At 46.2% G+C, this 27,959-nt stretch overlaps 1 protein-coding gene across 1 annotated transcript in view; it reads right to left on the reverse strand.

Annotated features, from left to right (window-relative positions):
* Nucleotides 1-2,633: 2,633 nt before the first annotated feature.
* The window catches only part of MDGA1 (MAM domain containing glycosylphosphatidylinositol anchor 1), an 81,923-nt gene continuing 56,597 nt past the window's right edge, over nucleotides 2,634-27,959 (reverse strand). The window contains exons 4-17 of the mRNA XM_027876695.1: nucleotides 27,073-27,269; nucleotides 26,216-26,348; nucleotides 25,582-25,851; nucleotides 21,655-21,984; nucleotides 19,356-19,652; nucleotides 16,942-17,220; nucleotides 14,598-14,749; nucleotides 12,618-12,795; nucleotides 12,034-12,057; nucleotides 11,171-11,323; nucleotides 10,531-10,665; nucleotides 4,397-4,527; nucleotides 3,846-3,954; nucleotides 2,634-2,725 (exon numbers count right to left, since the gene is read on the reverse strand). Of these exons, the coding sequence (XP_027732496.1) occupies nucleotides 2,634-2,725; nucleotides 3,846-3,954; nucleotides 4,397-4,527; nucleotides 10,531-10,665; nucleotides 11,171-11,323; nucleotides 12,034-12,057; nucleotides 12,618-12,795; nucleotides 14,598-14,749; nucleotides 16,942-17,220; nucleotides 19,356-19,652; nucleotides 21,655-21,984; nucleotides 25,582-25,851; nucleotides 26,216-26,348; nucleotides 27,073-27,269 (2,480 nt within the window). The remainder of the gene's footprint in view (nucleotides 2,726-3,845; nucleotides 3,955-4,396; nucleotides 4,528-10,530; nucleotides 10,666-11,170; nucleotides 11,324-12,033; nucleotides 12,058-12,617; nucleotides 12,796-14,597; nucleotides 14,750-16,941; nucleotides 17,221-19,355; nucleotides 19,653-21,654; nucleotides 21,985-25,581; nucleotides 25,852-26,215; nucleotides 26,349-27,072; nucleotides 27,270-27,959) is intronic.

Consider the following 27,959-nt stretch of genomic DNA (forward strand, 5'->3'; position numbering starts at 1 on the left):
AGAAGAAAATGCTAGTCACCAATGAGCAGCTAAAGAAATTGGCTGACGATGATGTGATAGGACCAACCCTAGATCAAGTTTGTTCCTGCCTCCCATTTCAGCCCCTCTGGCCAGGTCCTGCCCCTCACTGCTGCCTAAGGGGACCACGTATCTTGTGTATCTTTTCCCTGGGCTTTTGTAGGAGGGAAGATGGGAGAGGATAACTGCAGGGAGTTTCACTGATAACCAAGTCATTAGCTGATAAGCCTGGTGTTAGCTGATAAGTAAGGTGTCAGCTGATGGCTCTGGTAGCTGATGAACAAAGTGATTAGCTAACAACCAATTAGCTGATAACTGAGATTTGCTGATAAGCAATGTTAGGTGATAAACTAAAGTTAGGAGATAGGGACCTAACTGAAGAACTTCGGGGTTGGTAATCCATTGGCTGATAACTAAGGTTAGCTGATAGGAATATGTTGGTTAATAACTAAGGTGCTGAGTATATGGGGGTGTTTTCTCTTCTTCTCTCAGGTATTTTACTTTTAATAGAATCATAGATCTAGAGACCTCAGAAGTCATAAAATCCATAAAGTCATTTTTCAGATGAGGAAATTGAGACCTAGGGAGGTTCAATAATTTGCCTAAGGACTCACAGTTAGTAAGTGACAGAGTCAGAATCTGAACTCCAGTCCTCTGACTTAAGAGCCAATGTGCTTTCTATCGTACTTTGTAAAACTGGAAGAGAGAATCCTTCAGCACCCTAGGGAATGAATCACTCGTGGTAGAATTTCAGACCAAGGTGGGTAGATATGCTGGGGTAGTGGGACCAGCCCAACAGACCTCAAGTCATACCAGAAGCCTACTCAGCTCGGGATACATATATGTAGTATAGCCACAAACATACAGAAACAGATGCATGCTGAGTCACACATGGAGATAGATACATACATAGGTTCACCTATGTGTACAAACACACACACACACTCACTCCCACTTACTCAGAGGCCCACAAAGATGGCACGGGATTAAAACTCCCTCTTCTCTCTCTGCCCCCAGAGGGTGTTGGAGGAGAGGAAAAGGAGGATTGGGTTCGAAAGCATTTGGTTCCTGACCTGCAGGCCCCACTTCTCCTTTCCCCAGGACCCAAGGAAAGGACTCTGAGGGAAAGATCCCCACAAACTTGGGCATGAGCCAAAGGTTGAAAGTCTGTCCCCCCCCATCCCCTACCCCTGCCACTGACCATGAAGGGCAGCCACTGAGCCAATCCCTGCACCACTACAAATCTGGGGGGTGTTATGGGGTGGGCAGAGGTGTGAGGTCTGTTTTGGGTGGATCAGGCAGAGACTTGGGGAGATGGGGGAAGGCTATTGGAATTACAATGGATATTACTTTCCATTAATGGAGCAGGGAATTGCAGGAACTGGAAGAGGGAGACAGAGTAGGATCCCTCCTACACACACAAAGCACCCTTCCTCTGTCATATTTCAAGCCATTAAAAAATGGGGGGGAGGGGTCTTAAACATAACTCCATTTCTCTATCTCTTGGTGTCCAGCCTAGAGAAGATGGGTTCAAAGTTACTATTACACAATTTATTCCCTCCCCCTTCCCCACTCCCATCTCCTTTGACCCCCTCTCAGATTCCACCAAAGTCCAAATGGAGGCCAGTCTGGCATGCTATGTATAGATGTGTTTAAGGAAAAGGGCAAGAAAAAGTGACTTCTTCTAGTTGGTGTCAGGGTGGGGGCTCTATATAGCTAACTCAATCAACTGGGTGACTACCAAGGCATTCTGTGGATTATTCAGGTCTGGGACAGGGAAAGGGGAAACTCCAGCCCTTGTTAGGTAACTCCAGTGAAGAGGCCAGGAGAGCCCCAGGCTGAGATAAGGGATTTGGGGTTATTTATGGATTTCTACATTCCAGCCCTTCCTCCCCAGCATACTCTCATAACCCTTGAAAATTTAGAGTTGTTGGAAGCAGCCCCCCCCCCCATAAATTAAATACAGTCGAACCCTCTCTTGCCCCAGGGCATGGGGGAGGAGGAATTGAGGTGCGTCCAGGCAGGGCCCAGACACTTGCCAGGGTAGGCAATTGCCTCTGTGCCATACCAGTGCTGCCAAACTGCTGTTTAACCGTTAGGGAGAGCGGTAAGAGAGCAGGGAGACACACAGGGCAATAGGAGGAGAAAAGAAAGGAGAAGAGAATACTGCAAAAGGCCACTGGGGAACATGGCCCAGCTGTCCTGCCACCAAAGTCCTTGGGGGTGGCTGTGTAGGCAGGCAGGGGTCAGTGCTGTGCCAACCAACCACAATAGGGCAAGTCCCCTGTGTTTCCATATTAAAGAAAGTTCTGGTAGCTCAGATAGAAACTTGTGCTTTAATATATATATGTATATATATATATATAATGTGTGTGTAAGTGTGTGTGTATGTGTGTGTATGCATGTGTGCGTCAAACCAGCGTCTCCAGGATCTCAGGAGATGGGTCTCACCCACACTCTCCTCTTTTGTTTGGCCACAAGCCCCCCTCGATGGCACTATGGCCCTGTCCCCCTGGGCACCCCGGCTGTGGAGGGGGTCAGTCTTTGGTACGATGTAGACACTTTGGTGTGCCGGGGGGCTGTGGAGGGACATAGGAGAGGTTGGACAGCGCTCATCATCTCAGCATTGCCAAGAGGAAGATGGCGAGGGGCCCAAAGAGCAAGGGGCCAGGTGGGCAGGAGGCACCACTGCCAGGCATCACCACCACTATGAGGGAGAGAGAAAGAAGACACATAATGAGCACGGGTAAGAATTCGTGTATCATGAGCAATGTATCTGTCTAGCCTAGAGAGCATGATGCCAAGGGATTAGATGACCTAGCAGCCTCCTAAAGCCCTGGCCTCCAATTCTCCCCCAATTCCTGATCCTCCTCTCTAATGACTCTGAACAGACTCATTGCTTGCCTTAACTCAGACAAACATACTTCACACACACACACACACACAATAATGTACATAACTATATTCATAAAGCTAGACTGCATGCATAGGGGCAGGAACCGAACGATTCCTTTTTCTCTGCCACCATGCCCAATATGCCAGGTGTTTAACAGTCACCCTGGTTGAGAGGTTTAATAGTCACTTCTATTCTGAGGCCCTACTCTCATGTGTAGTGACTGTCTCTCCAGAATCACCACTTTAGGAAGGATTCCCACCATCATTCACTGCCCTTATGCCTGGATTCACTCTCTAGACTTTTCTTCTCAATGGCCAATCAGATAAACTGAGGCCTGGAAAAGACCTTAGCTTAAAAAGGCCAACATCCCCACTATATCCAGGGCATCTCCAGTCATCCTGATAGATATCTGGCTACTGGACCCGGATGGCTCTGATGGAGAGAGTGAGGCTGGTGACCTTGCACAGCCCTGTCTCACTTAAATCCAATTCACTTGCAAGTCATGACATCACCTCCCTGATGTCGCAATCCTCTTCAAGAAGGAAGGACAAATAACAACAGCAACAACAATAACAACCCAAGGACCTTTCCCCCTTCCTTCCTTCCAGCTTCCCTTTGCCTTGTTCTATTTGCCCTCCTTGAAGGCAGGGACTGACTTTTTTTTACTTGTTTGCGTATCCCCAGAGCTTAGCACAGTGACCTCCCTACAGTAAACAATAAATTTTCTTCCTTCCTTCCTTTCTTTTCCTTTCTCATTTTTTCCTTTAGTTCTTTCTTTCTCTTTCTTTCCATTCTCTTTCTTTTTTTTTCCTTTCTTCCTTTTTCTTTTTATCTAATAAAGACAGTTCACTGAGTCAGACAAATCTGAATATAAACTCATCAGACTTTAATAAGTTCCCCTTTAATTCTCCTCCCCTTCCAAGCCTCAAACCTTTGTTGGGATCCACTTGCTTCCTAGGACACTCTCCCTTCTTCAGACTGACGTCATCAATGGCAATGTCCCCTAAATAACCTGAGCCTCGAACCCCCTCAAAGATAATCTGGTGGGAAGTGGGATCAGAGAAAAAAGAGAAGAGAAAGTTGAGGAAGATACTGCCAGAGCAGAGGCTAGTTTTCCATCAAGGCCCCCTCACTTCCCCTGGGCCCCTTTCAGCAGCAGCTCCTTCTCCCATTGTGTTCAGAAGAAACCCAACAAAATAATAAGCAGTCACAGAGAGGAGGGACTTCTCCTGTATGGAAATACTTTGAGTCATTTCAACCAGTCCCCTGCCGTAGGACATGACTCCTCTCTATATCTTTGCTTTGGTAACCGGTATGCCCAGCGGTCTGGGGAGAATGCTCTTGCCTGGATGTGAGGAAGGAGAATGAACCAGGACAATATCATCCTGGTATAGGGTCTTAATATATTGTGACTGTAGAAGTGAAGGAGTTATAGACTGTTGAGCCCCCAAAAGTCATGCAGAAAAACCATCCCTTACTCACCTGGAAAGGCCCACTGGGGTTGATGGGCACATGAGCCTGCTGCCAGGAGTTACCCCTATTACCACTCAGGGACCACGCGTGGGTCTCCAGGGCCCCTTTGTTCCGGGATCGCACCAGAAGATTGAGGGAACCTAGTTGAGGGGTGGAAGAGGAAGAAGGGATGGCCGCTTTTGGGGGAAAGGGTAGGTCCACATTCACACCCCTTTTCCTCCTACTCCCAGTCCATGGACACAGCCTGGTAGATGGAAGGAGTGGGGATACCCTATGTTCTCATTCTGACCCAGAAGAGAAGGTACATACAGGGCAGAGAGGATGTAGGGAAGAAGCTCTTTATCCTTGATAGAAGGAAACAGACTTGTTAGTGTTCGAAAATTTGGTTGACAGCCTTGTTTACCCTCCAGCAGGGTTCATAGATCATAGATTGAGATCTGGAAAGGACCCCAGAGCTCAACAAGTTGAACCCTGTTATTTTTACAGATAAGTAAATTATGGCCTGGAGAAGTTAGGGTCACATAGTTAGGTGGTGAAGTGGCTAAGATGCTGAAGGTGGAGTCAGGAACACCTGAATTTAAATCCAGCCTCAGACACTAGCTGTGTGACACTGGGCAAGTCATTTACCATCTATCTGCCTCAGTTTCCTCATCTGTAGAATGGGAATAATAATAGCACCTACCTCTTAGGGTTGTTGTGAGAATAAAATGAGATAATGTTTGTAAAGGGCTTTGCAAAGGTGCTATATGCGTGTTAGCTCTTATTATTACTAATAATAGTAAATTTATGAGAGAGGATTCAAAGCAAGGTCTTCTCCAGCTAATCCAGTAAGTTAGAATATGAATTTTATTTCAACCTTAGACAGGAAAAGATCAAAGGAAAGAGAAGCATAGGGAAATGATTCACGAATGAAAAGGGGGGTATGAGGTGAAAGTTCCTCAAACAAAATTTAGTTAAGGAGAAGGAATATGCCCTCTCCCCTCAGCTTAGGTGCAGTTACAATCAATCTGTGGCTTTAATGTTAAGGAGTTTGTCCTCTAAACCTGATTGCTTCTATATAGCTAGGTCCCAATTACTGAGATTAATGAATCCCTTGAAAGGGTTGTATGTATTCAAATTTGCACTATTTGAAGTTATGTGTATTTTATTTTTCTCCTTTAGGAAGGAAACAAGCATTTATTAAGTGCCTACTACATGCCAGGCACTATGTTAACTAAGCTCTTTTAAAAAATATTATCCCATTTAATCCTTAAACAACTCTTTGAGTTAGGTGCTATTATTATCCCTATTTTACAGTTGAGGAAACTGAGGCAGCTCAATGACTTGCCCAAGGTCACACAGAAAATGTCTGAGATCATTTTTAATGTTGTTTTTTTTTCTGAGACCATATTTAAACTGAGGTCTGCCTAACTCCAGGTTCTATCCACCATGCCACCTAGCTACCTCAGCACTAGGAGCAGAGCCCAGGGGCCATCTGGCCTATTTTACAGGTGAGGAAACAGACCAGGTAAGTGGCACAGTCGAATTGGACCTGGAGATTTCATTGTCATAGCAAACTCCTACTACTAATATAGATGAACACTTGTTCTCTAATTTATAGTCTTAGAGAGTGTAGCCTAGGACACTTGGGAGTTAAGTGACTTGCCCAGGGTCACACAGGTAGTACGTACCTGACACCAGCTTGCTGGCTCTGCTTCCAGCTCTCTATCTGCTCTATCTAGCCTTTAATAGCTTAGCAAAAGTTCCTTTGAGAAAATTCCAACCTTGTCTGCAAAGGAAAGTTGTGGGGGTAACCAGAAAAACCTGGGTTGGAGACCACAGCTTTAGAGTGGGGATGGACCTCAGAAATCATCTGATTCCATGCCCTCATTTAATAGATGAGTGATTTGCCTGAGGTCCCGCAGGCAAATGCTGAAATTCAAGCCCAAACCATCTGAGGACAGATGCACTATATCTCATTTGGTCTAGGCTAGGGAACCATAGGTAAGTCACATGGTCTGAGACTCAGCTTCTCAATCTGTAAAATTAGGGGCAGAATAATAATGCTTGCCTTATCTACCTCACAGGGTTGTGGGAGGAAATTGCTTTGTTAGATGCTATAGAAATATGGGTTGCTATTATTAGTGGAAAGAAAACGCAGTACTGGGAGGCAGGACACCTGGACTTTGGGAAAAAAGCTCCTAGTCCAGCTTTGAAGGATTCTGCCCTTTGGCATCAGTGAAAAGAGAATATCCCCTGATGACCTAGAAGAAGCTGTCCCTTATCATGTCCTTCCTGATTGTTAGAGCCCAATTCTCTTAGAGCTCTCTTTCCTGTCCCCTTCTTGGGAATCATAGGATATTATAAATAGCTGTAAGGGACCTCAGAAATTAGGTGGTCCAACCTCACATTTGGCTGATGGGAAAATGGAGTCTTAGAGAGGACGAAGCAACTTGTCCAAAGTCACACATCAAGTTCACGGTGGCACCAGGAATTGAAGCCAGTATTCCTTTGAACTCCCAAGTCCAGGATTCTGTCCATTACCCACTTCCAGGTGTCAGGGAAGACATGCCTGGGGGGTAGCAGAGCTCAGTACTCATGTGAGGGGGAAGGAAGCTTCCCTGCATCCCTTTCTCAGGGGAGCTTAACCACCTGAAACATCGGACCTGAGCTGCTGTCTTGTTGGAGTAGGGACAAAGGATTTGAACCCCAATCTGGCTCTAACTAACAAGGAAGAGGTTTGAGGCAGGACCACTGTCCAACTAGTGTCTCTCCCCAGCCTTTTTAGCATCAACCCTCCTTTGCATTATTCCCTCCATGAGCTCTTTCCATTCCCAGCTCCCCCCCTCACCACCTAAGACTGAAGAAGAAAGAGCTGGCGCTGAGGGACGGGAAATCAATCATCTATCTGAGAGGAGCTGGCTCTAGTGCCCGAGCACGGGGGCTGGCATTTACATGACTCTGTCCACAGACAAAGCCGCACCAGCTGGGATGCCAGATAGGCCCCCTCAGGGGGAGGGGGCCGCCAAATGTTACCTGCCTGGGGATGAAAGCAGTTGGCTTTAATCTGGCTGGGGTGGGGAGGGAGGGATGTTAGCGGTGGAAAGACACACAAAGACCAAAGACAGCTGGTGCCCTGAGGCTGCCAGGCCAGATATGGCATGAATGGATGGCAGGCTTAGGGGGACAAGAGAAATAGCTAGGGACTTTGGAAAATGAGGAACTTCACAGATACTGAGGGCAGGGTAAGAGTTCTGCAGATTAGAGGCTTTAGGGAGGGAGAAGATGCTTCCACTCACTGCATACTGGTAGCCACAAAAGATGACATTGCAAGGAGTGGGGCTACCATGATGTGATGAAAAAGAACAGGTCCTAAGTTCAAATCTCATCTCTATTACTTGTTGAAATTCTGGCTGAGCTACCTGTCTATGTGACCTTGGGCAAAACTCTTAAGTTCTCTGGGCCTCAGTTTCCTCATCTGTAAAAATGAGAACTTTGGATGATAACCTTCGGGGTCCCTTTCTTCCAGCTCTAAATCTTATCTTTCATATTTGGGAGCCAAGGGAAGAGGAGCACCCTCCTAATCATGTACCCATGTACTTTAGGGATTTGTCCTGTTCCAGCCTCTAGGGTCCCTCCTGACCATGAGAGACAACCCCAAATTGTAGTTTCCCCTCTCATATATTCATACAGTAATATATGTGTGTATGTAGGTATGTGCACACACACACACACACACACACACACACACACACACACACACACACACACACTTCTCCCCTTCATTACCTTCCCTATGACCCAACCTCAGTCTTCCCTTTTCTGGTTCCAGGTTGGAAAGTTAGTCTCTGTTCCCCTAGATAACAATGGAATTCACATGCAGAGTTGTTGACCCCATGGTTCTGTCTCTGACCTGTGCCCCCAGGGTTTAGATTTTGGAGAATGAAGGTATCTTCCCTGGCCTTATCAATACCCCTAGCTCCTCTGAATAACTAATTTTGGACTTGTTACTCAGAAATTTATTACAACCAGACCTAAATCTCCTGCTATTCTTGGTCCCTGGGATTAATGAGCTCTTCCATTAGAGAGCGCAAGTTGTTCCCCAATGTCTGGGGAAGCAGGATGGTCTTTTATTTGCCCTGAAATAATCTCCTTTAATATTTGCCTCCTGGACTTGGCATTCCTGGATTTGATGGCTATAGTATTCCTTCATCCATCTCAGACCCCAATGGGAGCACCGAGAGAACCCCAGAAAGAGCCATTGCCCAATGGGACATCACTTCCCCTCTTCCTGCCCCAGAGTCTACCTCAACCTTCCTGCCACTGCCTCCTTCCCTTTTCCTCTCCTGGACAGACATTGAACCCTTATCTCCAACCCTACCAGAGGGTATCCAGAATTCCCTCTCCTCCCTGATCCTTAGACTCCCTTCTCACTTCCCAATGATGGTGGACCTCCCCTGTGGAGCAGATACATCCCAAAGACTTCAGGGACTTTCTACCTGCCCTGTAGCTTCACCTTTAGGATCTCAGAGTCTTTTCATCCACCCTGTATATTAATTGCATTGTCTTCTCTGGTTAGAATGTAAGCTTCATGAAAGCATGGACCATCTTCTTTTCTCTATCTGTATCCCCATAATTTCACACCAGGCTTAGCACATAGTAAGCACTTAATAAATGCTTTTTTATTCATTCATTCATCTCCTGTCACTACATGGCCATTGATACTATCTCTACCTCCATCCTGCTAACCTGAACAGGCTTCAGCAATCTTTAAATCAGTATTTTCTCACCTTGCTCCGGGCTCTGCTACTTTACTACCTGTGTGACATTGGCCAAGTCATTTCCCCTATCTGTCAATTTCCTTTTATAAACGAGAGTTTTGCACTAGATAATGTCAAAGGTTCCTTGAAGCTCCAAAATACTCTAGTCTGTGATCCCAAGGAGGACTATGGCCTAGTGAACTGGAGTTGGTATCCTGGGATAAAATCCTTTCTCTGATATCAGCTGTGCTCAAATGAAATAGTATATGTAAAGCACTATCCATATTTTAGTTATTATTATCATATGAAGCAATGAATTCAGCAGATAAATAAAATATATAAATGTTCAGCATTAATTATTCTTCTAGCTCCTGGAGCCCAGGGTAGAAAGAATAGGATGAAGGAAAGAGAAAGAAAGAAAGAAAGAAAGAAAGAAAGAAAGAAAGAAAGAAAGAAAGAAAGAAAGAAAGAAAGAAAGAAAGAAAGAAAGAAAGAAAGAAAGGAAGGAAGGAAGGAAGGAAGGAAGGAAGGAAGGAAGGAAGGAAGAATGGAGGAAGGAAGGAAGAAGGAAGGAAGGAAGGGAGAAAAAAAACAGTTTTAAAGTTTAAGAGACAATTAGTGATGCTCAACGAGTAGAGTGGAGTCAAGAAGACCTGAGTTCAAATCCAGATTCATAAATTTAATACCTGTGGGACTCTGGGAAAGTCATTTAACCTCTGTCTGCCTCAGTTTCCTCATCTGTAAAATGTGGATAATAATAGCACCTATTTCCCAGAGTTGTTGCAAGGATCAAATGATATATTTTTAAAGTGCTTTTTTGGAACTGAAACCACTATATAAATGTTAGCTATTATCATAAGTTCTAAAAAAAAAAAAATAAGGACCTTTGGTAGGTAAAGATTTGTGGATTTCATACAGCTTTGTAGATTTTTAAACTAGTGACTGGCAAATACTGCTCTAGGCAAATTCTGACTCACTCTCTGCCAGTGTGACCTTGGGCAAGTCACTTAACCACTTCTCCATACCCCAGCCTTGGTTTCGTTATCTGAAAAATGAAAAGATTGGATCAGATGGCCTCTCAGGCTCCTTCCATCTCTAGCCCCATGATCCTTTGTTTAGAAGACCTTCGAGGTTCACCCTAGCTCTAAATTCATGATCCTATCTATGATATCACGACTGTGACCTCATCTTCTTCTCTTGCCTCATCCTACGTCCTTTGCCCTCACAGAATTCTAATCTTCCTCTCAACCAGGGTTGAACACAAGCCCCCACCGCTCACTTAAGAGAGCCGCTCCTAACCCTCCATGGGAAGGTCACATGTCTACCTTCTCTTCATGGACCTGAAACCATTCCCCGTGGAGCAGAGGCCATTCCTCCCTCCTCCAGCTCCTGCCCCAGACTCACCAATGTGCTTCCCATACATGTGGTAGAAGAAGGAGACACAGTAGAGCTTAGCACTGATGTTATACAAAGGACTCACAAGCCTTGCCCGGTCCCCCAACTCCCGGGGCCTGGATGTCTCAATAAACATGTAATAACCTTGAGAGAGAAGAGGGAAGAGATTGCTCACCACCACCTCAACGTCCTCCTCCAGAATTTTTCCAAAGATCATCCTCTTCCCATCTGAGATACCCTTCCTGCTTTCCTTCTATCCCTTCTGCTTATACCAAAATCTACTTAGTATTCCCCTCCTCCAAGAAGTCTTCTCAAACTATATCCACCCAAAGACCATGTCTCTCAGCATCAGCTGGAGAGCTCCCTGAAGGCTGAACAGTGCCTCGTCTCTCTAAGCCTGTTCCCCTTCTTCCTAGTAGCAACAAGACAGCATGGTACAGTGGAAAGAAAACATTCTTTGGAGTCAGAGAACCTGGGTTCAGATCTACCTCTGAAACTTGTTACCTGTGGTGACCTTGGCAAGTCATTTAACCTTGCTGTTTCCTTAACTGTAAAACTGAAGGTTGGACTAGACTGTGTCTGAGGTCCCTTCCAGCTCAAAGATCCTATATTCTCTGAATTCCCTGTCCCCCCTTCTTCCCTCACTCACCCTCTGGAGTCCCACTTATATCAGTGGGGGGGCCAGTGTTGGGGGAGCGTTTGGGGTTCTGGGTGAGGGCATTCTGTCGTGTCCAGTCAAAGTTGTCTGCCCGGTCCTGGGTGTAGCCACAGATCTTCTCATCCTCAAAGTGGCAGGTATTATCTAGGGGAAAGAGTCAAGAAAGAAAGAGAGGGAAGCTGTACATGAAAGGGGGGGAGGGAGGCTGGAGAGGAAGGTCAGCCACTGCTATTGTCCCTTCTCAGTTCCCAATCCAATCACTCACTCTCAAGTCCTATTTGATCCATAGCTCAGAAGCAAGCATGCATATTAACATGTTTTTACATTTTTAGGGCTAAAGAAAACTAGGCAATAGCACCTAAAGAAAATGGAACCACATACCTAAAGGAAATTGAGTCATCTATTTCCCTCACTGGCTCAGGAGGACAAGGAAAGGGACACTCAGAGGGAGGGGTAAAGAGAGAGCCTGAGTCAGTGGTAGGGAAAGGTAGAGCAAACATAAAACCATACCTTTAGGTTATAGGGCCCAATGCCAATGTTGGAAGTGATGAGACTCTCCCATTAATGAAGTAGTGCTTAGCTCTAACCTTAGTGCCCTGGGTGTCCTCTTCCCAATTGCTTTCTGGATATCTCTACTTCTCTTCACCCAACCTTAACCCTTTCTTCGATCTCTTGGAGACAGAGAGAAAATCCATTTTCTCCTTCTTCCCAGACAATTTTTCCTGCCTCTAATGAGAACCTGAATCCAATGCCATCCTGATCTTGGAGACTCTCATCACTACCACCACCACCACCACCACCACATCACCAGGGAGATGTTAGAAATTTGTGAAAGAAAATGAAAGGGCCCTCACCTGAGAGGTTTGGAGAGTTGGTTGCTGATAAAACAAAGCAGAAACACAAAGTTAGAGCCTTGTGTTAGTATCCTCTTGCCATTGTAAAGATGGGGAGGGGGTGGTAATGGGGCACTTAGAAACTAAACACAAGGTTGGACTAGAACCAGTGCCTGAGGGGAGAGAGGGCAGGACTGGAAAGGTTTCAGTACATTTTGAAGAGAAATAAATAGCATGCAAATCAAATGAGATTCCAAATATTATGCAAATCCACGCGCTTGCCTGCGTGTGTGTGCAAATGGCTCAAACACCGTATGTATCTGGACTGCAAAGCTGATCAAAAAGACCTAGCTAGCCTGATTTTATACCTGTTCCCAGAGTCAAGCAGCCTAGAAACAGGGGTGGGAAGGGTCTGCCCTGGGGAAGATGCTACTCTGGAGAGAAAGGGACTCTTCAAGGAAAGCTGTGAGAGTCTCAAAATAGAGCGGGGGAAATGGAGTAGCCCCCAATCCTTCATAAAGCTGAGGGGAAACAGTACTTTGGGACAAAAGAAGTGGATCTCCTTCTACCCCCTTTCCCCCATGCTCAGCGCCCCAGCCACCTACGCTCCATGTATCGGATAATGCGGGCAGCCATGTCTCCAGCCCCAAAGGTGGTGATGGGTGTGAGGCGGACCTCATAGCTATGGGGCACCTTCAGGTCAGTCAGTATGTATTCAAGCAACTGCCCCTTCTCCACTCGGCGAACTGGGATTGGCTTCGTTACAGACGTCCGAAGGCTTAGCTGGGGACATAGGCATTAGGGTCCCCATCAATTATGGGCTCTTGAGCCCTTTTTCCCCTTCCTCCCCCCCCCACATTAACCCCAACTCTCCAAGGATGCCCTCAGTGGCATGGTGTAATGGAGAGAGCCCATGGTTTCATACACTATCCTTGTTTTTCTTTGTCTTTGTATACTGAAATGTTTATTGATGAATAAATTCATAATAAAAATATAAAAATTAAAATGAATAAGGCATGGAGAAATTATCTGTCATAGAAAATGAAATAAAAACTAAAACTGCAGAACCCACTGTGCATGGCTGTCATTAACCATGGGGAGAAAAAGAGAGTCCTGAATTGGAAATCTTGAGAGCTGAGTTTGAATCCAAGCTCTACTACAAACAAGCTGTGTGACATTAGGCAAAACATTTCTCATCTTTGGAACTCCATCTCCTCCTCCACCCCAAAGGGATAACAAGCCCCAACTCAGACTACTTCACTGGACTGTCATAAGAACTATTGAGACAGTGGATGCACCTAGTTCTATACAAATACAAAATATTTACCTTCTTAGCTGATTTTGATTCCTTTGTAACTCTAAAGCCCAATAGGTAAGATGATAGATTTAGAGCTGAAGGGACCTTACAGACCACTCTTCATTTTATAGATGAGGAAACTGAGGCATAGAGAAATTAAGTCACTTTCCCAAGGTCACACAACTAGTAAATGTCTGAGGCAGTACTTGAACGCAGTTCTTCCTGACTCAAAGTCCAGTGTCCATCCACTATGCCATAATAGGAGAGAGAGCTTAGTGTGTCTGAGCCCCTGTCATCAAAATCTCAAAGACTAAAGACAGGTTTCTCCCTTCATTATCTCTTTTTTATTCCCTTTTTTAAAAAAAATTATTCTGAATTTAATAAGTAAAATGAGCATTTCCATAACATAGTAGAATAGGAAAAGAAAAGATGTTTGTACTGCCATAAGCTCTTCACCCTGTGGGAAAAGCTGGTATACTCTCACATACACAAATCACTGATCTAAGTTCTTTGATTAATGACCAACACAGGCCAGGATGTATCATTTCTATTAGTCACAATTGAAGGAGTGTGGGGTGGAATGAGGCATATACCAGAGTCCCCAGAGCTTGTGCTGACTTCCTGACTCTGAAAAGACAGGTGCCAACCTCTGGCAAAACATATTGTTTTATCTCACTGCTTTTTGGTCAGTCTTTCCCAGCCCTCCCCACACCCCCAATCCCATGAACTCAGACATCCTTCAACACCACAAGAATCATGGGACACAGTCACCTTCCTCACCCAGCCTCTTTTTTTTTAAATTAAGATGGCACCTGTGATTTTATTGACATAGAGTTTTCTCCAATGAGAAAACTCCCCCTATTAATGAAGATCAGCACTCCATCTGTAACTAGAGAAGCAGTGTAGTGTTATGTAATGTATAGCATCCAGAAAGACCCAAGTTCAATCCTACCTCTGATAATGTCTATATGACCTTAGGCAAGCAAGTTTCCTCTAAGTCTCAGTTTCTTCATCTGTGAATGAAAGTGTTAGACCCACTCTAAATCTGTTAAGCTATGAACATAAGCCTTAAAGAATTTCCTGGGGACATTGCAAGATTAAGTGACTTGCCCAGGGTCACACAAGCCAGTATGTGTCAGAGGTGGGACTCTCCCAACTTCTTAATGAGGATTCTGGGGAGCTAGCTCCATTCTCCAGTCCCAAATCCTTGTGGGGACAAGGACATTCTTTCCCATCCTCATTACACCCCTTGCCTACTCCTCTGCTAGCCTGTATATCTCCAGCCCACCTGGCGGACGTCCAGCCGGTAGCTGAGGACAGGATCCACGGCATCTGGCTCCTTCTGCGTCCACTGAAGCACGTAGGAGTAGTTCTTGGACAGCTTGTGGCTGCGGGTGGGGTTGGGGGTGTCGTAGTAAAACTCCGGGCTGTAGGCTTTGGCTGAGAGGGTGGGTGTGTGGAAGGGGGTTTGGGGCCATGGGGGACAGGGAAGGACAGGGTAGAGACAGAGGAGGAAAGGGAAGAGTTTGGGGTGAGACAGAGAGGGAAGAGTGGGGATAGTTGGGGGATACAGAAAGAAGAGAGAAGATAGTTGGGGAGACAAAGAATGAAGAGAGGAGATAGTTGCAGAGGGATCCAGGGGAGTGAGGAGGAGAAAGAAAAGAAGGAAAGAACATAGTAAGGAGAATCAAGAGGGTAGAAGGGGAAATGGTTAAGAGGAATCAAGAGGAGGAAGAATAGAGGAGACAGAAATGAGGGGGGAGAATTGTGGGAAAACAGATGGGATATTAAGTAGAAACAGGGAATGGAGAGAGGGAGGGAGAGACAGAAAGGGAGTAAGGGAGATAGGGAGGAGTATAGGGAGAAGAGGGGAGAGGGGAGGGAGGTGGGAAATGTCACAGGGGCCCTCTGGCTGGTGAAGGGTAGGGAGGGGAAGGGATGAGGAAAGTGACCAGTGATCTGAGGCCCCAGTCCCTCAACCACTCAGGGTGCTGGACACCCTGGAAGGTGTGTGTGTGTGAGTAAAGGTGAAGGAGAATATTCACACAACTGCTGGAGGTGGTGACCAGACAAGAGGGGGGTGGGGAAAGGCTGGAGGCTGGAGGTGTGGGAGTGGGCACACTAGGTGCCTTTCCACAGAGTTTAATGCCATTTGGGCATAATGTCATTGTGATGGATTGAATCTCCTTGAATGGAAGACATAAGGGAGGAGTCTGGGATGCCCCCCAAAACCCTGTAATTCTCAATTCTTACAACCCCAAGGAAATCACTTCCCTCCCTCCCCAGTCCCTCTATGCTTCCCCCGACCCACCAACCCATGGGTCACCAGTTCTGTTGAAGCCCAGGCCAGCAGCCCAGAGATAGCACCCAACCATTCCAACCTGGCTTGCCAGGGATTGGGTCAGAAGGTTGAGAAGAAAAAAAGAAATAGGAATCAGGGCTACAGGAAGAGAGGGGAGGGAGAAAAGGAAAGACCAGGTGAGAAAGGAAGGGAACTGTGGGAACAAGGAGGGAGAGGGAAAAGGACTGTGGAGATAACGTAGGAGAGACAGGAAGAGGCTGGAGGGACACTAGGGTAGAGGAATAGGTATGAGGTAACACTAGGGAGGATAGGGTTACCGTACACAGAGGAGCGGGATAGAGATGAAGGAACACTGGAGAGAAGGAAAGGGCTATGAGGGAACACTGGGGGATAGGGACGGAAGAACACTAGGGAGAACGGGGAGGGCGGGCAGAATTGGAGGAAAGAGGGAGTCTGGGTTCACTGTGGGGAGAGGGGAGGGACCCGGGAGACACCAGGGAAGAAGGAAGAGGGAAGGGAAGACAACTATGGGATAGTATAGGGAACTGGAGGGCACTCGGCAGGGGCTGAAAAGGAATTACTGGAGGGCACCGAAGGGAAGGAGGAAGGACAGAAGAGGGAAAGGGTGGGTGTACTGGGGAGAGGCTCGGGCATATAGGGGAGAGGGGAGGAGACGAGATACTAGGGAAGGGGCTGGGGCACATTGCGGGGAGAAGAAAGGGAGCTGGGGGACACCGGAGGGGACTAGAGAGATTTCGTGAATAAAGTGTCCTTTGTTATGAAGTAATATGAAGTACAAGCTAAAGCATTTGTTGACTGAACGATCAGTGAAGCGTCCACATTATATTGTAGAGAAAAACCTGTTAGAAGCTACTTTTGCTGCTCAAGTCTGGAGCTCAAACCCTCAGTATTTGACTTGTAGCTTCCATGTAGAGAAATAAAAAAGGAAGGAGTGACCGGAGACGAGCACTAAACTCTTCTCCTTTGGCCAACAGGTCCGAGGCATCGGGAGGAAGGTGCTGATGGAGGGGGAGGGGGCTGAGATGAGCAAAGGACCACTTAGTGGAGCGGGACTGGGAAAGGGCAATGTGGAGTGAGTGACAGGGAGAGATAAAGTTGAAGAATAGGGATCATGGCTGGGAGATAAAAACTGGGCTTAGACATAGGGACTGGGCTGAGAGGTGAAGACCTTGGCTGAGGGATAGCGATTGTGCTTTCGAGACCAAGCCTAGTGGCAGCCCTTTGCCAGGAAGAGACAGCCCAAGCTGAGAGAAGGCTAACCAGAGAGAGGGCACTATTTGGGGAAGGAGAACAGGTGAGGGCCACTCACCGGAAACCTGGAAGAGGCAGGAGGCGGCGCCCACATCGTTGGAGATGGTGCACTCATAGCTGCCGCTGCTGTCGCGGGTGAGGGGGTCAAGGCGCAGCTCCGCGTGGTCCGGGGCTTCATTGGGGGGAGCGGGCGGCGTGGGCAGGAGATGCCCGTTGAAGCGCCACACAGCAGAGGCGATGCGCAGGGGGCTACCTCGAAGCAACGTGCAGCGCAGCAGTACAGGTCGGCCCAGGGCCTGGCGCACGTCCTGGCTGGTTGGTTCCACCACTGGAGGGACTAGAGGGAAATCGGGTAGGAGGGGGTACACCACAGGGTTAGCAGGAGTCCTCCTCCGCTCCTCTTACTCCTCCCTCTCCCCAAGTCAGTAGATTGGAGGGGACTGGCATAGTGTAGAGGTTGGGTTTTCTCTAGGAGGACGGCTACAGAGTAGAATATGGGGCTCCCTGAGAGGAAATGGCAGCATACATACATACATACATACATACATACATACATACATACATATCCATAGCATCAGAACAGATGCTCAGGCATTTATACACACAAATGCATGTATACAGATACATATACACACATACACCATCAGCAAGAAGAGATACACACAGGCAGAGAGGTAAACAGACATAAATAGAAAATTTTTCAATAAACACACGCAGCAGAACACCCTCAGAATTATAGAACCTTGGGGCTTGGGAGGAATGGAGACTTCAGTCCATTTAGTCCAAACTGAACCTCAGTATCTATGACATCCCTAGCAAATAGTCATGGAGCCTTCTCTTGAAGACCAAGGATTAGATGGTGCCTTTATTACATACAGTACTAAAAGAAAAGGTATCCGTACTCAATGGAATTTCCCAGTTTCTTCTCTTCCACTACGCATATGGAAGTGCTCATTTTAGTTGGTGTTTGTTGAGTTCAGAATAAAAATAAAATGAAATGGAAATAAAGACAAAACAACAACAACAAAAAGATCACTATTAAGAAGGAATCCGCTATCTCTTGGGTTGGGTAGTTCCAATTTTGTGCAAGTTTTCCCACACATGGAGCAGAAAACTGGCTCTCTGCGACATTCACTCATTTTGTCTAACTCTGCCCTCAGACCAAGCAGAAACAAATGTTATCTTTATCCACAAAACAGTCCATCATATACAGAAAATGCAACCATTACCCCACCACTCTTCTCTTATTCAAGCTAACTAGCTCCATTTCCTTTAGCCTTTCTTAATATGGCATGAGTTCAAGACCTCTCAGCATTCTGGTTGTCCTCTTTCAGATTCTCTCTGGTTTATTGGTGTCTGTCCTAAGGGGTACCCAAAAATGAATGAAATATTTCAGATGTGGGTTGACCTGGGCAGAGTACCTTGGGACTTGTTGCCTCTCTTGTCCCTCTTAACACAGTATGAAATTACAGCAGGTTTTTTTTGGGGGGGGGGATGGGAAGCCATGTGATGCTGCTGACTCTTAGTGACTTTTGTCAAAAACTCAGATCTTTTTTTTCAAATGAACTGTTTCACTCATCAAATCTCCTCAATTTTGTAATTGTGAAGTTGATTTTTTTAACCCAAACATAAAAATTTACATTTATTCCTGTTAGATTTTCTTAAAAGATTTGGCCCAATTACAAACATACCCTGATGTGCACTTGTACACACACATCATAAGCACACATAGGTGCTCACATGCACATATATACTTAAATATACACACCTCACACCTCTCCCCATTCACATTCACCAACATTTTCCTAGGATTCAGGACAAGGCTTCCCACACCATAATTGATGCTCTTGACTGACTGACAAATCTCCAAGGACATACACACACCTTTCCCACCATTCCCACTGCCTAGGGGACCTCTTCCCATAGCTCTGCCCCAGGATCCATGCTGAGTTTCCTAAGAATGTCAGGTGTGCATGAGGATTTTAGATTGAGGAGATGATGTTTTCAAGACATCTTGGGCTGTGAGGTCCTTGAGGGCAGGAACTCTGACCTTTATCTTTGTATATAGTGCTTAGCACATAGCAGATACTTAGCAGTCAGTTAACAAACTTTTATTAAGCCATTGCTAGGTGCCAGGCACTGTGCTAAGCTTGATTGGTTGATCAGTGATAGAGGTATATAGACTTGGGGTATCAGGGCTGGGATGTCGCAGGGAGTTGGAGTTGGGCTACCTATACTTGGTTAAACTGGGTTGTTGGTTGAAAAGTGGAGGGGAGGTCATGGAAAAGTTATTGAGGGAGAGGTGTTGGGAGTGGAGTTCCAAGAGCCAGGAAAGTTGACAGCAGCATTCTCCTGGCAAGACAGTTGAGCTGTGTTGTTGGGTAGGAGAGTTTCAGGTGTGGGACCTCAGAAGGGGTCTATTCAGGGGTATATTCAGTGGGTGTCTCGAAGATGCTTCCAGGAGACACTCACACTGGACATTGAGCTGCACCTGCGCTTCCCGGGACCTAACATTGAAGCCATTGTACCGAGCAGTCTGACAGCGGTAGGTCCCACTCATCTCCCGGCTCACTCGTTCCACCCGTAGCTTCCCGTCTGGTGTCTCCTCCATGGTAGCTCCAGAGGGCAGCAGGCCAGCCTCCTTGTCCACTCGGGACCACAGCACAGGAGGTCTGGGCTTCCCCCGTACTTCACACTGTAGCTCCACGGAGGACCCCTCACGAACCATCACCACTGACCTGCCCTTGGGGACGCTGATTGTGGGGGGCACTGCAAAGGTAGGTGAGGAGGATCAGAGGGAGAACTTCCCACCACAGCCTTCCTTCCATGATTTCCCAAGACTCATCCCCTGCCCTATAGCTGACATTAAATAGTGCTTTAAGGTTTTCAAAGTGTTTTACATAACTTATCTCACGACTTTCACAATAACCCTCAGAAGGAGGTGTTGTTATTATCATTGTTGTTATTCTTCCTATTTTATAGGTGAGGAAACTGATGCTGAGAGATTATGTCACTTGCCTTATTTAGATAATTAGTGCCCAAGTCAAGATTCAAATTTAGGTCTTCTTGACTCCAAGTCCAATGCACTATCCATTCCACCAAGGTGATTTTCTGATTTTTTCGTTCCCATAATGGTGGAGGACTCATGCAATAATGTCCTGCTTGGACACTGAATGGAATATGCTTCCTACTGTACTCCATTCACCAGGGATGGGGAACCCTTGGCCTTGCGGCCACATGTGGCCTTCTAGGTACTCAGGCGTGACCTTTTGACTGAGTCCAAGTTTTACAGAACAAATCCTTTTATTAAGGGGATTTGTTCTGTGAAGTTTGGATTCAAAGGGCCATACTTGAGGAGCTAGAGGGCCATGTGTGGCCTTGAGGCTGCAGGTTCCCCACCCCTGTATCCAAATCTTACCTGTTTCTCAAGGCCCAAATCAAGTCCTTCCTCATTCAAGAAGCCATCCCTGACTATAGCAGAACACAAGCATCTCTTCTCAGGTGTAAGTTTGTGCTGTGTTCATCCCTACCAGGAAGCAATGTGGCATAGGGATGGAGAGCTGACCCTGAAGCCAGGAAGATATGGGTTTGAGTCCTGCCCCTGACATATTGTCTGTGTGACCCTGGGCAAGTCACTTAACATCTCAATTCTCTAGATAACTCTTTGAGGCTAAATTGCAGAGAAAGTGCCCAACTGCAATTGTAGGAAGTTCCTCATCCTGGAGTTCCCCAATACCCATGAAATCACACATCCACTTCTTATCCCTATCATTTCAATAGGATGAAATGCTCGTACATTAGATCAAAGAATTCAGAGATAAAAGATACCTTCGAGATCTTGCTCTTTCAGAGCAGGAAATTGAGACTCAAAGGGAGATATTCTGTTGTAATGGGAAGAACATTGGATTTGCAATCAAAAGACCTGGGTTCCAATTCTGGCAGTGATTAGAGAGTTGGACTTTGAGTCAGGGAGACCTGGCTTCAAGTGCTATTCCTGACACATACTTGTCTCTGTAGGACCCTGAGCAAGTCACTTAACCCTTTCTGTCCTCAAGAGGACTCTCTAAGACAATGAATTGCACAGAAGGTGATGACCTGCACGGTTAGAGGAAGTTTCCCAAACAGAGTTTCCTATATCGATATCTATATGATCTTATAAAAATTATGTAACCTCCCTGGGCCTCACTTTCTCCATTTGTAAACAGGAGGTTGGACTAAATGACCTCTAAGGTTCCTTCCAGCCCTAAATCTATGAGGTGAAATGACTTGTCCAAGGTCGCACAGAGATAGGAAGTAGTAAAATACAGATTCAAACTCCACCACAATTCTTCTCCTAGAGGAAATTGATTCAAGTTAGAGTGGGAGGCAGGAGTTTCCATTATCCTCTTCCTCTCCCTTCTTACCTCACCCCCAACACACACTCCTTGAATTTCAGAGAAATCAGATGATGCCTATGGAGAGACTGATAGAGAAATTTCTTTACCCAGTCTCTTAGATGATTTCCCTTCCCTTAAGTGATCTCTCATTCTCCTTTCTCTAGGATGACCTTCCTCTCTTCCATCATGTGATCTTTCCTCCTCCGTTTTGCTAAGTTGTGCTCCAATTTTCTTTCCTCAAGGTAATTCCCCATCTTCCTTTCCCTGGAGCAATCCCCTCATTTCCTCAGAGTCAGCCTCTCATCCTTCTTTCCCATGGGTAAGCTCTTTCCTCATCCTCCCTTCCCCTAGGTGCCTCCTACTGCACCTGCAGGCACTTCCTGCAGGATGCTAACCTGTCTCAGAAGAGATGTTGACCTCGACACTAAGGTCTGGCACAGGTGCACCCTGAAAGGAGGCGACACACAGGTAGGTGCCATAGTCACTGAAGCGCAAGTCAATGAGCTCCAAGCTGCTAGTGACGGCAGGCAGCTCAGGGTCATTGCGAGTCACCAGCAGTCGGTCAGACACCCGGGCAAGCTTGCCGTTCTTGTACCACTGGTACGACACCTTCTCCTGAGGCACAGCATCCACGTGGCAGGAGAGCTTCAGGTCCTGACCCAGCTGAATACTTTCACTCTCCTTGATCACATCTGGTGTGATTTGGAAGGTGGCGTTCCTCATTGCTGTAAAGATAACAGAGGTGTGCATGGGAAAAATACCGGAGAAATTGCATTTCCTCAGAGGCCAGAGATCCTATAAGCAGGTACTGTGCCATTATATTAAAAAAAAAATGTGTTCTCCCAGGAGGGCAGGAACTGGGTCTCTTAACAGACCAGAAGCTATCTGAGTACAGAGACTATCTCTCCCATCAGAGTGTTAACTCACTGATGAAAGGGTTTGTAAATGTTCTATCAGACAAGGAATCTAGCCTCTGGAAGCAGTGTTGCACTGTGGAGTGACTGTTGGCTCCAGGGTTCAAGGACCTGGGTTCAAATCCCACTTCTAATACTCACTGTCTTTGTGATCTTAGGCAAATCTACCTATCCTGGGCCTCAGTTTCCTCATCTGTAAAAATGAGGGGGTTGGAATATATAACCTCGGAGGTCTCTTACAAGTCTATCTCTATGAGGCCATGACTATTTCCTTGTACAGAAACCACTACATAACTCCTTTTGAAAACTGTTCTGCTTTAAAAAAAAAAATTTTTTTATCTCTGAAACAAAAGGATCTGTCTCTTCAAAACATTAAAAGCATGTTTGAAGGATGCTGGGAGTCTGCTTAGAGTTGTTAATGGATGACCTTAAGTATTTGATGTAAATTAAGATTTTAAACCAACCCAGACTTCAAAGAGAAAGAGAAATGAGCCAGGTGGAAGAAAAAAAGAACTCTTCCCATTGGAAATACACAGTCACAGGGAAGTCATGGGGAAATGTGGAATGTTCCTAACTGTGATCACCCTAGCCGTTTCTGATCCTGAAAGGGCCAGTTTCTTTAGAGATAGAGAGGGACTGTGTCACTGATCAGAGCTGATCCCCATCTAGTAGAAGGAAAAAGTTTTGCCACCAGGATCCTCTTAGTTAAAACTAGCTGCAGAAGAGACACTGTGGCAGCGATTTACTACAAGAGCCAGGAAGCTATCCTCAAGCCCTGAACCCAACGTGCTGTGAGTAAGAGGAAAAGTAGAAGATTTGTCTTTAAAGCAGAGTAGGGAAAATTAGGATTAGATGATTCAATTGTTGACAAAAATTAAATTTAGTGAGGAACATTCATGAGAGCTTAATAGCATCTTGATATTTGTATTTCATTAAATCTTGCTCTCTTTCTACAGTAATAATAATTGCCCATTTAAATGATGCTTGAAGTTTACAAAGTACTTTTCTCACATTAGTTCATTCTAATACTTTGTTATAGAGTTATATACTCTCATAAAAGGCAGCCTGACAGTAGAGGTTAGAGAATTGGCCTCTCTGAGTTCAAATGCTACCTGTGACACATACCTGGCTGTAGAACTCTGGGCAAGACACAACCTCTAGTCCAGTGATATCCAGTTCAAATAGAAACACTCCCCTGTGGCTGCATATTGACTTAGAAAAACCACAAATGAACATTATCTATGCATTATTGTAGGGTAGCTAGATAGCTCAGTAGATAGAGAACTAGGCCTGGAGTCAAGAAGACCCGAGTTCAGAATCCAGCCTCAGACATTTATTAGCTGTGTGACCTTGGGCAAGTCACTTAACCTCTTTTTCCTTTAATCCACTGGAGAAGCAAATGGCAAACCACTTCAGTATCTTTGCCAATAAAACCCCATGGACAGCATTGGCTTGCTATGGTTCATGGGGTCACAAAGAGTCAGACACAACTGATCAACAACATGTTGTATTTTTATTTTATTAAACATGTCTCAATTACATTTTAATCAGATTTCAGCAGCTGATGACTTTGTGCAACTCTGCCTCACTTAAATCCAGTTCACCCAAGAGTCAAGCCATCTCCCCATGATGTCATCGGACCTCTTCGAAGAACAGACAATAACAATGGGCTGTATTGGGCTCTGAGTTAGACACATCTGGCTCTAGGTATCTCTCTAAGACAATAAGTTGCAAAGAAGGTGCTGACCTGCATTGTTAGAGGTTTCCATATAAGGTGACTGGGGAGATAGGAACACTAGAAGCTGGTGGTGGTAGTGGTGGCAGCAATCAGTACAACTGATAACTACCCACATTGCAGGTAGATTGCTGCAAGGAGGGGGGAAGGGGGGAATTTCTTGATATTTAGTAGACGTATCTTTAAAAGCTATGGGCGGGAGGGCAAGGAGCACAGGGGGGGAACCAATTTTAAAGAAGCAAGGAAGTGAGAGGGTGGAGGCAAAGTCAGGGAGAGAATACGAGAGGCAGGGAGTGTTGCAGCTGGCCGCACTAAGACCAATTGGATGGGAGCAGAGCTAGTTAGATCGGAAAGCTAGGGGTTTCTTAGCTTAGGATAAGAATCCCAAGCTCTGAACCTTGTTTCTCTGTTCAAAGGATCATTGGACTTTGAGCTGAAAAGAACCTTCAAAATCAACTCTTTTATTTTATAGATCATAGCTCATGAATGGAGAGCTGGAGGAAGGGACCTCTGAAACCATCTAGTCTACTTTACGGATAAGGAAACTGAGACCCAGAGAGGCAGCGAAGGTAGCACAGTAGGTAAGATCACTGGACCTAGAGACAGGAAGACTTGGGTTCAAACAGACACTTAAAATCTGTGTGACCCTGGGCAAGTCACTTAACCTCAGTTTCCTCATCTGTAAAATGAAGATGATGATAATAATCTCTCAGGGTTGCTGTAAGGATCAAAAGGGATAATATTTATAAAGCGATGTGCAAACTTTAAAGTGCTATATAAATGCTAGCTAATATTATTAAATTACTTACTCAAGGTCAATACAAGTAGTAAGCATCAGAAAACTCAGGTCCAGACTTCTCTGAACTTACCCAATTAAAGAGTAGCAGATTTAGAGTTCAAGCCAACTCCTCTGACACTCAAACCAATACTGTTTCCACTACCTACCCTACACTGCCTCCTATCAGTTCTTTTTTAAAGTCTTCTATCCTTCAATTAATAGGATCCCCAGAGCTAAAAGGTACCTCAAAGGCCATCTGGGTCAACCTGATCATTTTACAGTTGAGGAAACTGAGGCCCAGAGAGGTTAAGGGATTCAACCAAGATCACAGAGATAGCATCAGAAGTCAAATTTGAACTCAGGTCCTCTAACTCCAGAAAAAGTGCTCCTTCCATTGTACCACAAGGCTTCCCTACTAGGAATGACGTTTTTGAAAAGCCCAGCCCCTGTATCACAGGCACTAAGAGGAATCCTTGTGAAGGCTCTACCACCACCCCAAACAAGATAATTTCTAGCAAAGGTTGAACTAAGCAGAGAAAAGGGGGAGGGGGAACTTTAGTACGTGGGGCTGGGCCAAAGGCATGGCTGTGAGGTCAGGTTTCCTTCTTGTCTGGGATTCTTTTCTCTCCTCTGACTTGCTGAGAGCTGCTTGTGATCAGAGATTGAGACTCTGTAATCACACTGGGAGCTCCCTGAGGTCAGGGTCTGTGTGTGCCTCATTAACTTGGGACCTCTCTGAATATAGAGATTGTAGCTCCCATCAGACTGGGAGTCCCCTCACCCCACCCTGAGGGCAAGGACTGGATGTCTTCCCACCATATTTTTCCTCTGGTTTTCCTCCTTGGACACCAGTTGGGTTCCCTTATCCCCACCCCCAAAGGAAGCAATCACTTACATCGAACCAGCAGGTTGACTGTCTTCTTGGCTGGGTTACCCACATTATTAATAGCCGTGCAGTTGTAGTAGCCAGAGTCCTGGGCTCGAACAGATGGGATGGTGAGGGTGCCACCCTGGGCCCTGCTGCCTAGAGGCAGGGGACCTGGACCATGGGACCATAGCACCTGGGGCTGGGGATCACCCCCAGTCAGGAAACAGTGCACTGTCACATTCTCCCCAGGGTTCACCACCAATGTCTCATTCACTGACAGCTTCAGGGCAGGAGGTGCTGGATAAGGCAGTAGGAAGAAGGTAGTAGAATGGTTATGGGGATTTGGGAAGGGGGATTAGGGAAGAGGAGAGGAGAGGAGATTGAGAGACACTAGAGGAAAGAGGAGGGAATTGGAGGATGCCTGGGAGGAGGAAAGAGAGCTGGCAGACACTGAGGGAGAAGGGAAAGAATTATGACACATCTTGAGGAGGAGACAGGGCTGGATCTGGGGAAAACTGAGCAAGTGGGGAGGAGATTGGAGGATACGTGGGGGCAGGAGAAGGACCCGGAGGGACACCAAAGGATGGTGGAAAGGGGGGCACTAGAGATATTAGGAGGACACAGGGAGAGAGCAGTACTGTGCCACACTTTGATGTCCTACCTGTGGTGTTGGTGAGACGGAAGGTAATGGCCTTGTCAGGAATGCCACACACATTCCGAACAGACACCTGGCAGGTGTAGCTGGCATAGTCCTGGGGCCTCAGATTCTTCAGCTTTAGAACCTTGGTTTCCCCCTGGGGAGGGATCGTGGATAGAGTATGTGGTAGTATCCATTGATATCCACTGAGGAGTCTGGGGCAGACTGGACTGAGCATACAATCCAAGGAATTTTACTGGTCTCTAATCCTAATCCCTATCTTCCACACCTTCCCAGCCACTGGTCATCCTCAAGGGGCCCCAATCCAGCATGAAATACTATACACACCGCAAGGTCTACAGGATTTCCTCCTTTCTCACTGTACCAACCCTCTACCCATGGAGCCATTCCCTGGCTCTGAGGTTGCCCTGTAGCAAACTCTCCCTCTGTGGAATGAATAGATGGACCCCAGTCCCCTGCCTCTCCATCAATTCTATAAGCAATATCAGAAGCTAAAAAGAGGTCTGTATTTCTCCCTCCCTGTCCCTTACCACACTCTGCCTTCCCCAGCATCCACCTCCAACCTCCCCCCTCCAACATACATTGCTAAACTATCTAATGACCAGAACACACTCAGAATTTATTAAGAATCGCCACAGTTCAAAGAGGTCCAAAACCTCAGACCACTGCTACTCCTCTATCTAACATTGGGCCACCTTCCAGAGAGAAAATGACACAGGGTTTTCCCTCCCTCCCATTGTTCTCCTCTGGTACACTATTAGGATCATCTCTCTTCCATGCCTTTCTCTACAGCACTCCATCCTAGAAATAGTTGCACATAAGTGGTAGAAGGGTGGAAATGGGGAACCATCCTTGCTGACCTGGGTGTAGAGAGGTTCATAGATGTCAACCCCATCATCCTGGCTGTGGGACAAGGTGCTGGAGCCCCGCTTCCAGATGAATCGGGCTGGTGGGTTGGAGTTAACGGTGCATCGAAGAAACACTGTCTTCTCCTGGTAGAAGCTACCCCGAACATCACTTACGGTCTGGTGCACTGTCAAGACTGGTTCATCCAGGTCTGGAAGAGCAGGACCCCCAATGGGCTGTCATGCCAGGACACTCTGAGGTGAGCTCGAGCACCAGCTACTGCCCCCCTTAAGGAGAAGGGCTGAGCCAAATTCTCTGGTCATTTCTGTCAGAGAAGTGGCACTTAATGCACCCCAGGGGAATTGAGACCAGTGAGCTCCCCACCCCCTCCAAGCTTCCCTGCCTGGATTCTGATAACCTTAGCTGAAATCTCTTTCCCCCTTAAATTTCCCCAGAGCATTTTATATTTCTCCTTTGCCCCTATTATACTCCATCCTGAATCATTTATTTGTATATATGTTGTATCCACCCAATTAGTCTGTAACCTCCTTGAGGGCAGGGGCTGAATCATTTTTCATTTCTGTATCCCATCCCTAATACCTACCATAGCTTTTGGCACATGGTAGGTGCTTAATCAATGTTGAATTCAAATAAGTGGAAGGTAAGGGTCTGGATTTGATGAATTCTTAAGATTCCCTTGGGATTCTGGACAGTCTTGCCATTCCACCCCTCCTCCATTTATCATTTAGCTGTCCCTGCCCAAGGACCTGAACACCCTATTTCAAATAAGGCAATATCCAATAAGGCCATGTTCAATGTCACAACCCCCCACAACCCACCCCATCTAGAGAAGGGGCAGTTACCAAGTCCATGAGCAGAGTAGGTGAGGGTCACAGTGAGT

This window comes from Vombatus ursinus, unplaced genomic scaffold, assembly GCF_900497805.2.
Source record: "Vombatus ursinus unplaced genomic scaffold, bare-nosed wombat genome assembly UNPS02014811.1, whole genome shotgun sequence".
NCBI classification, from domain to species: domain Eukaryota; kingdom Metazoa; phylum Chordata; class Mammalia; order Diprotodontia; family Vombatidae; genus Vombatus; species Vombatus ursinus.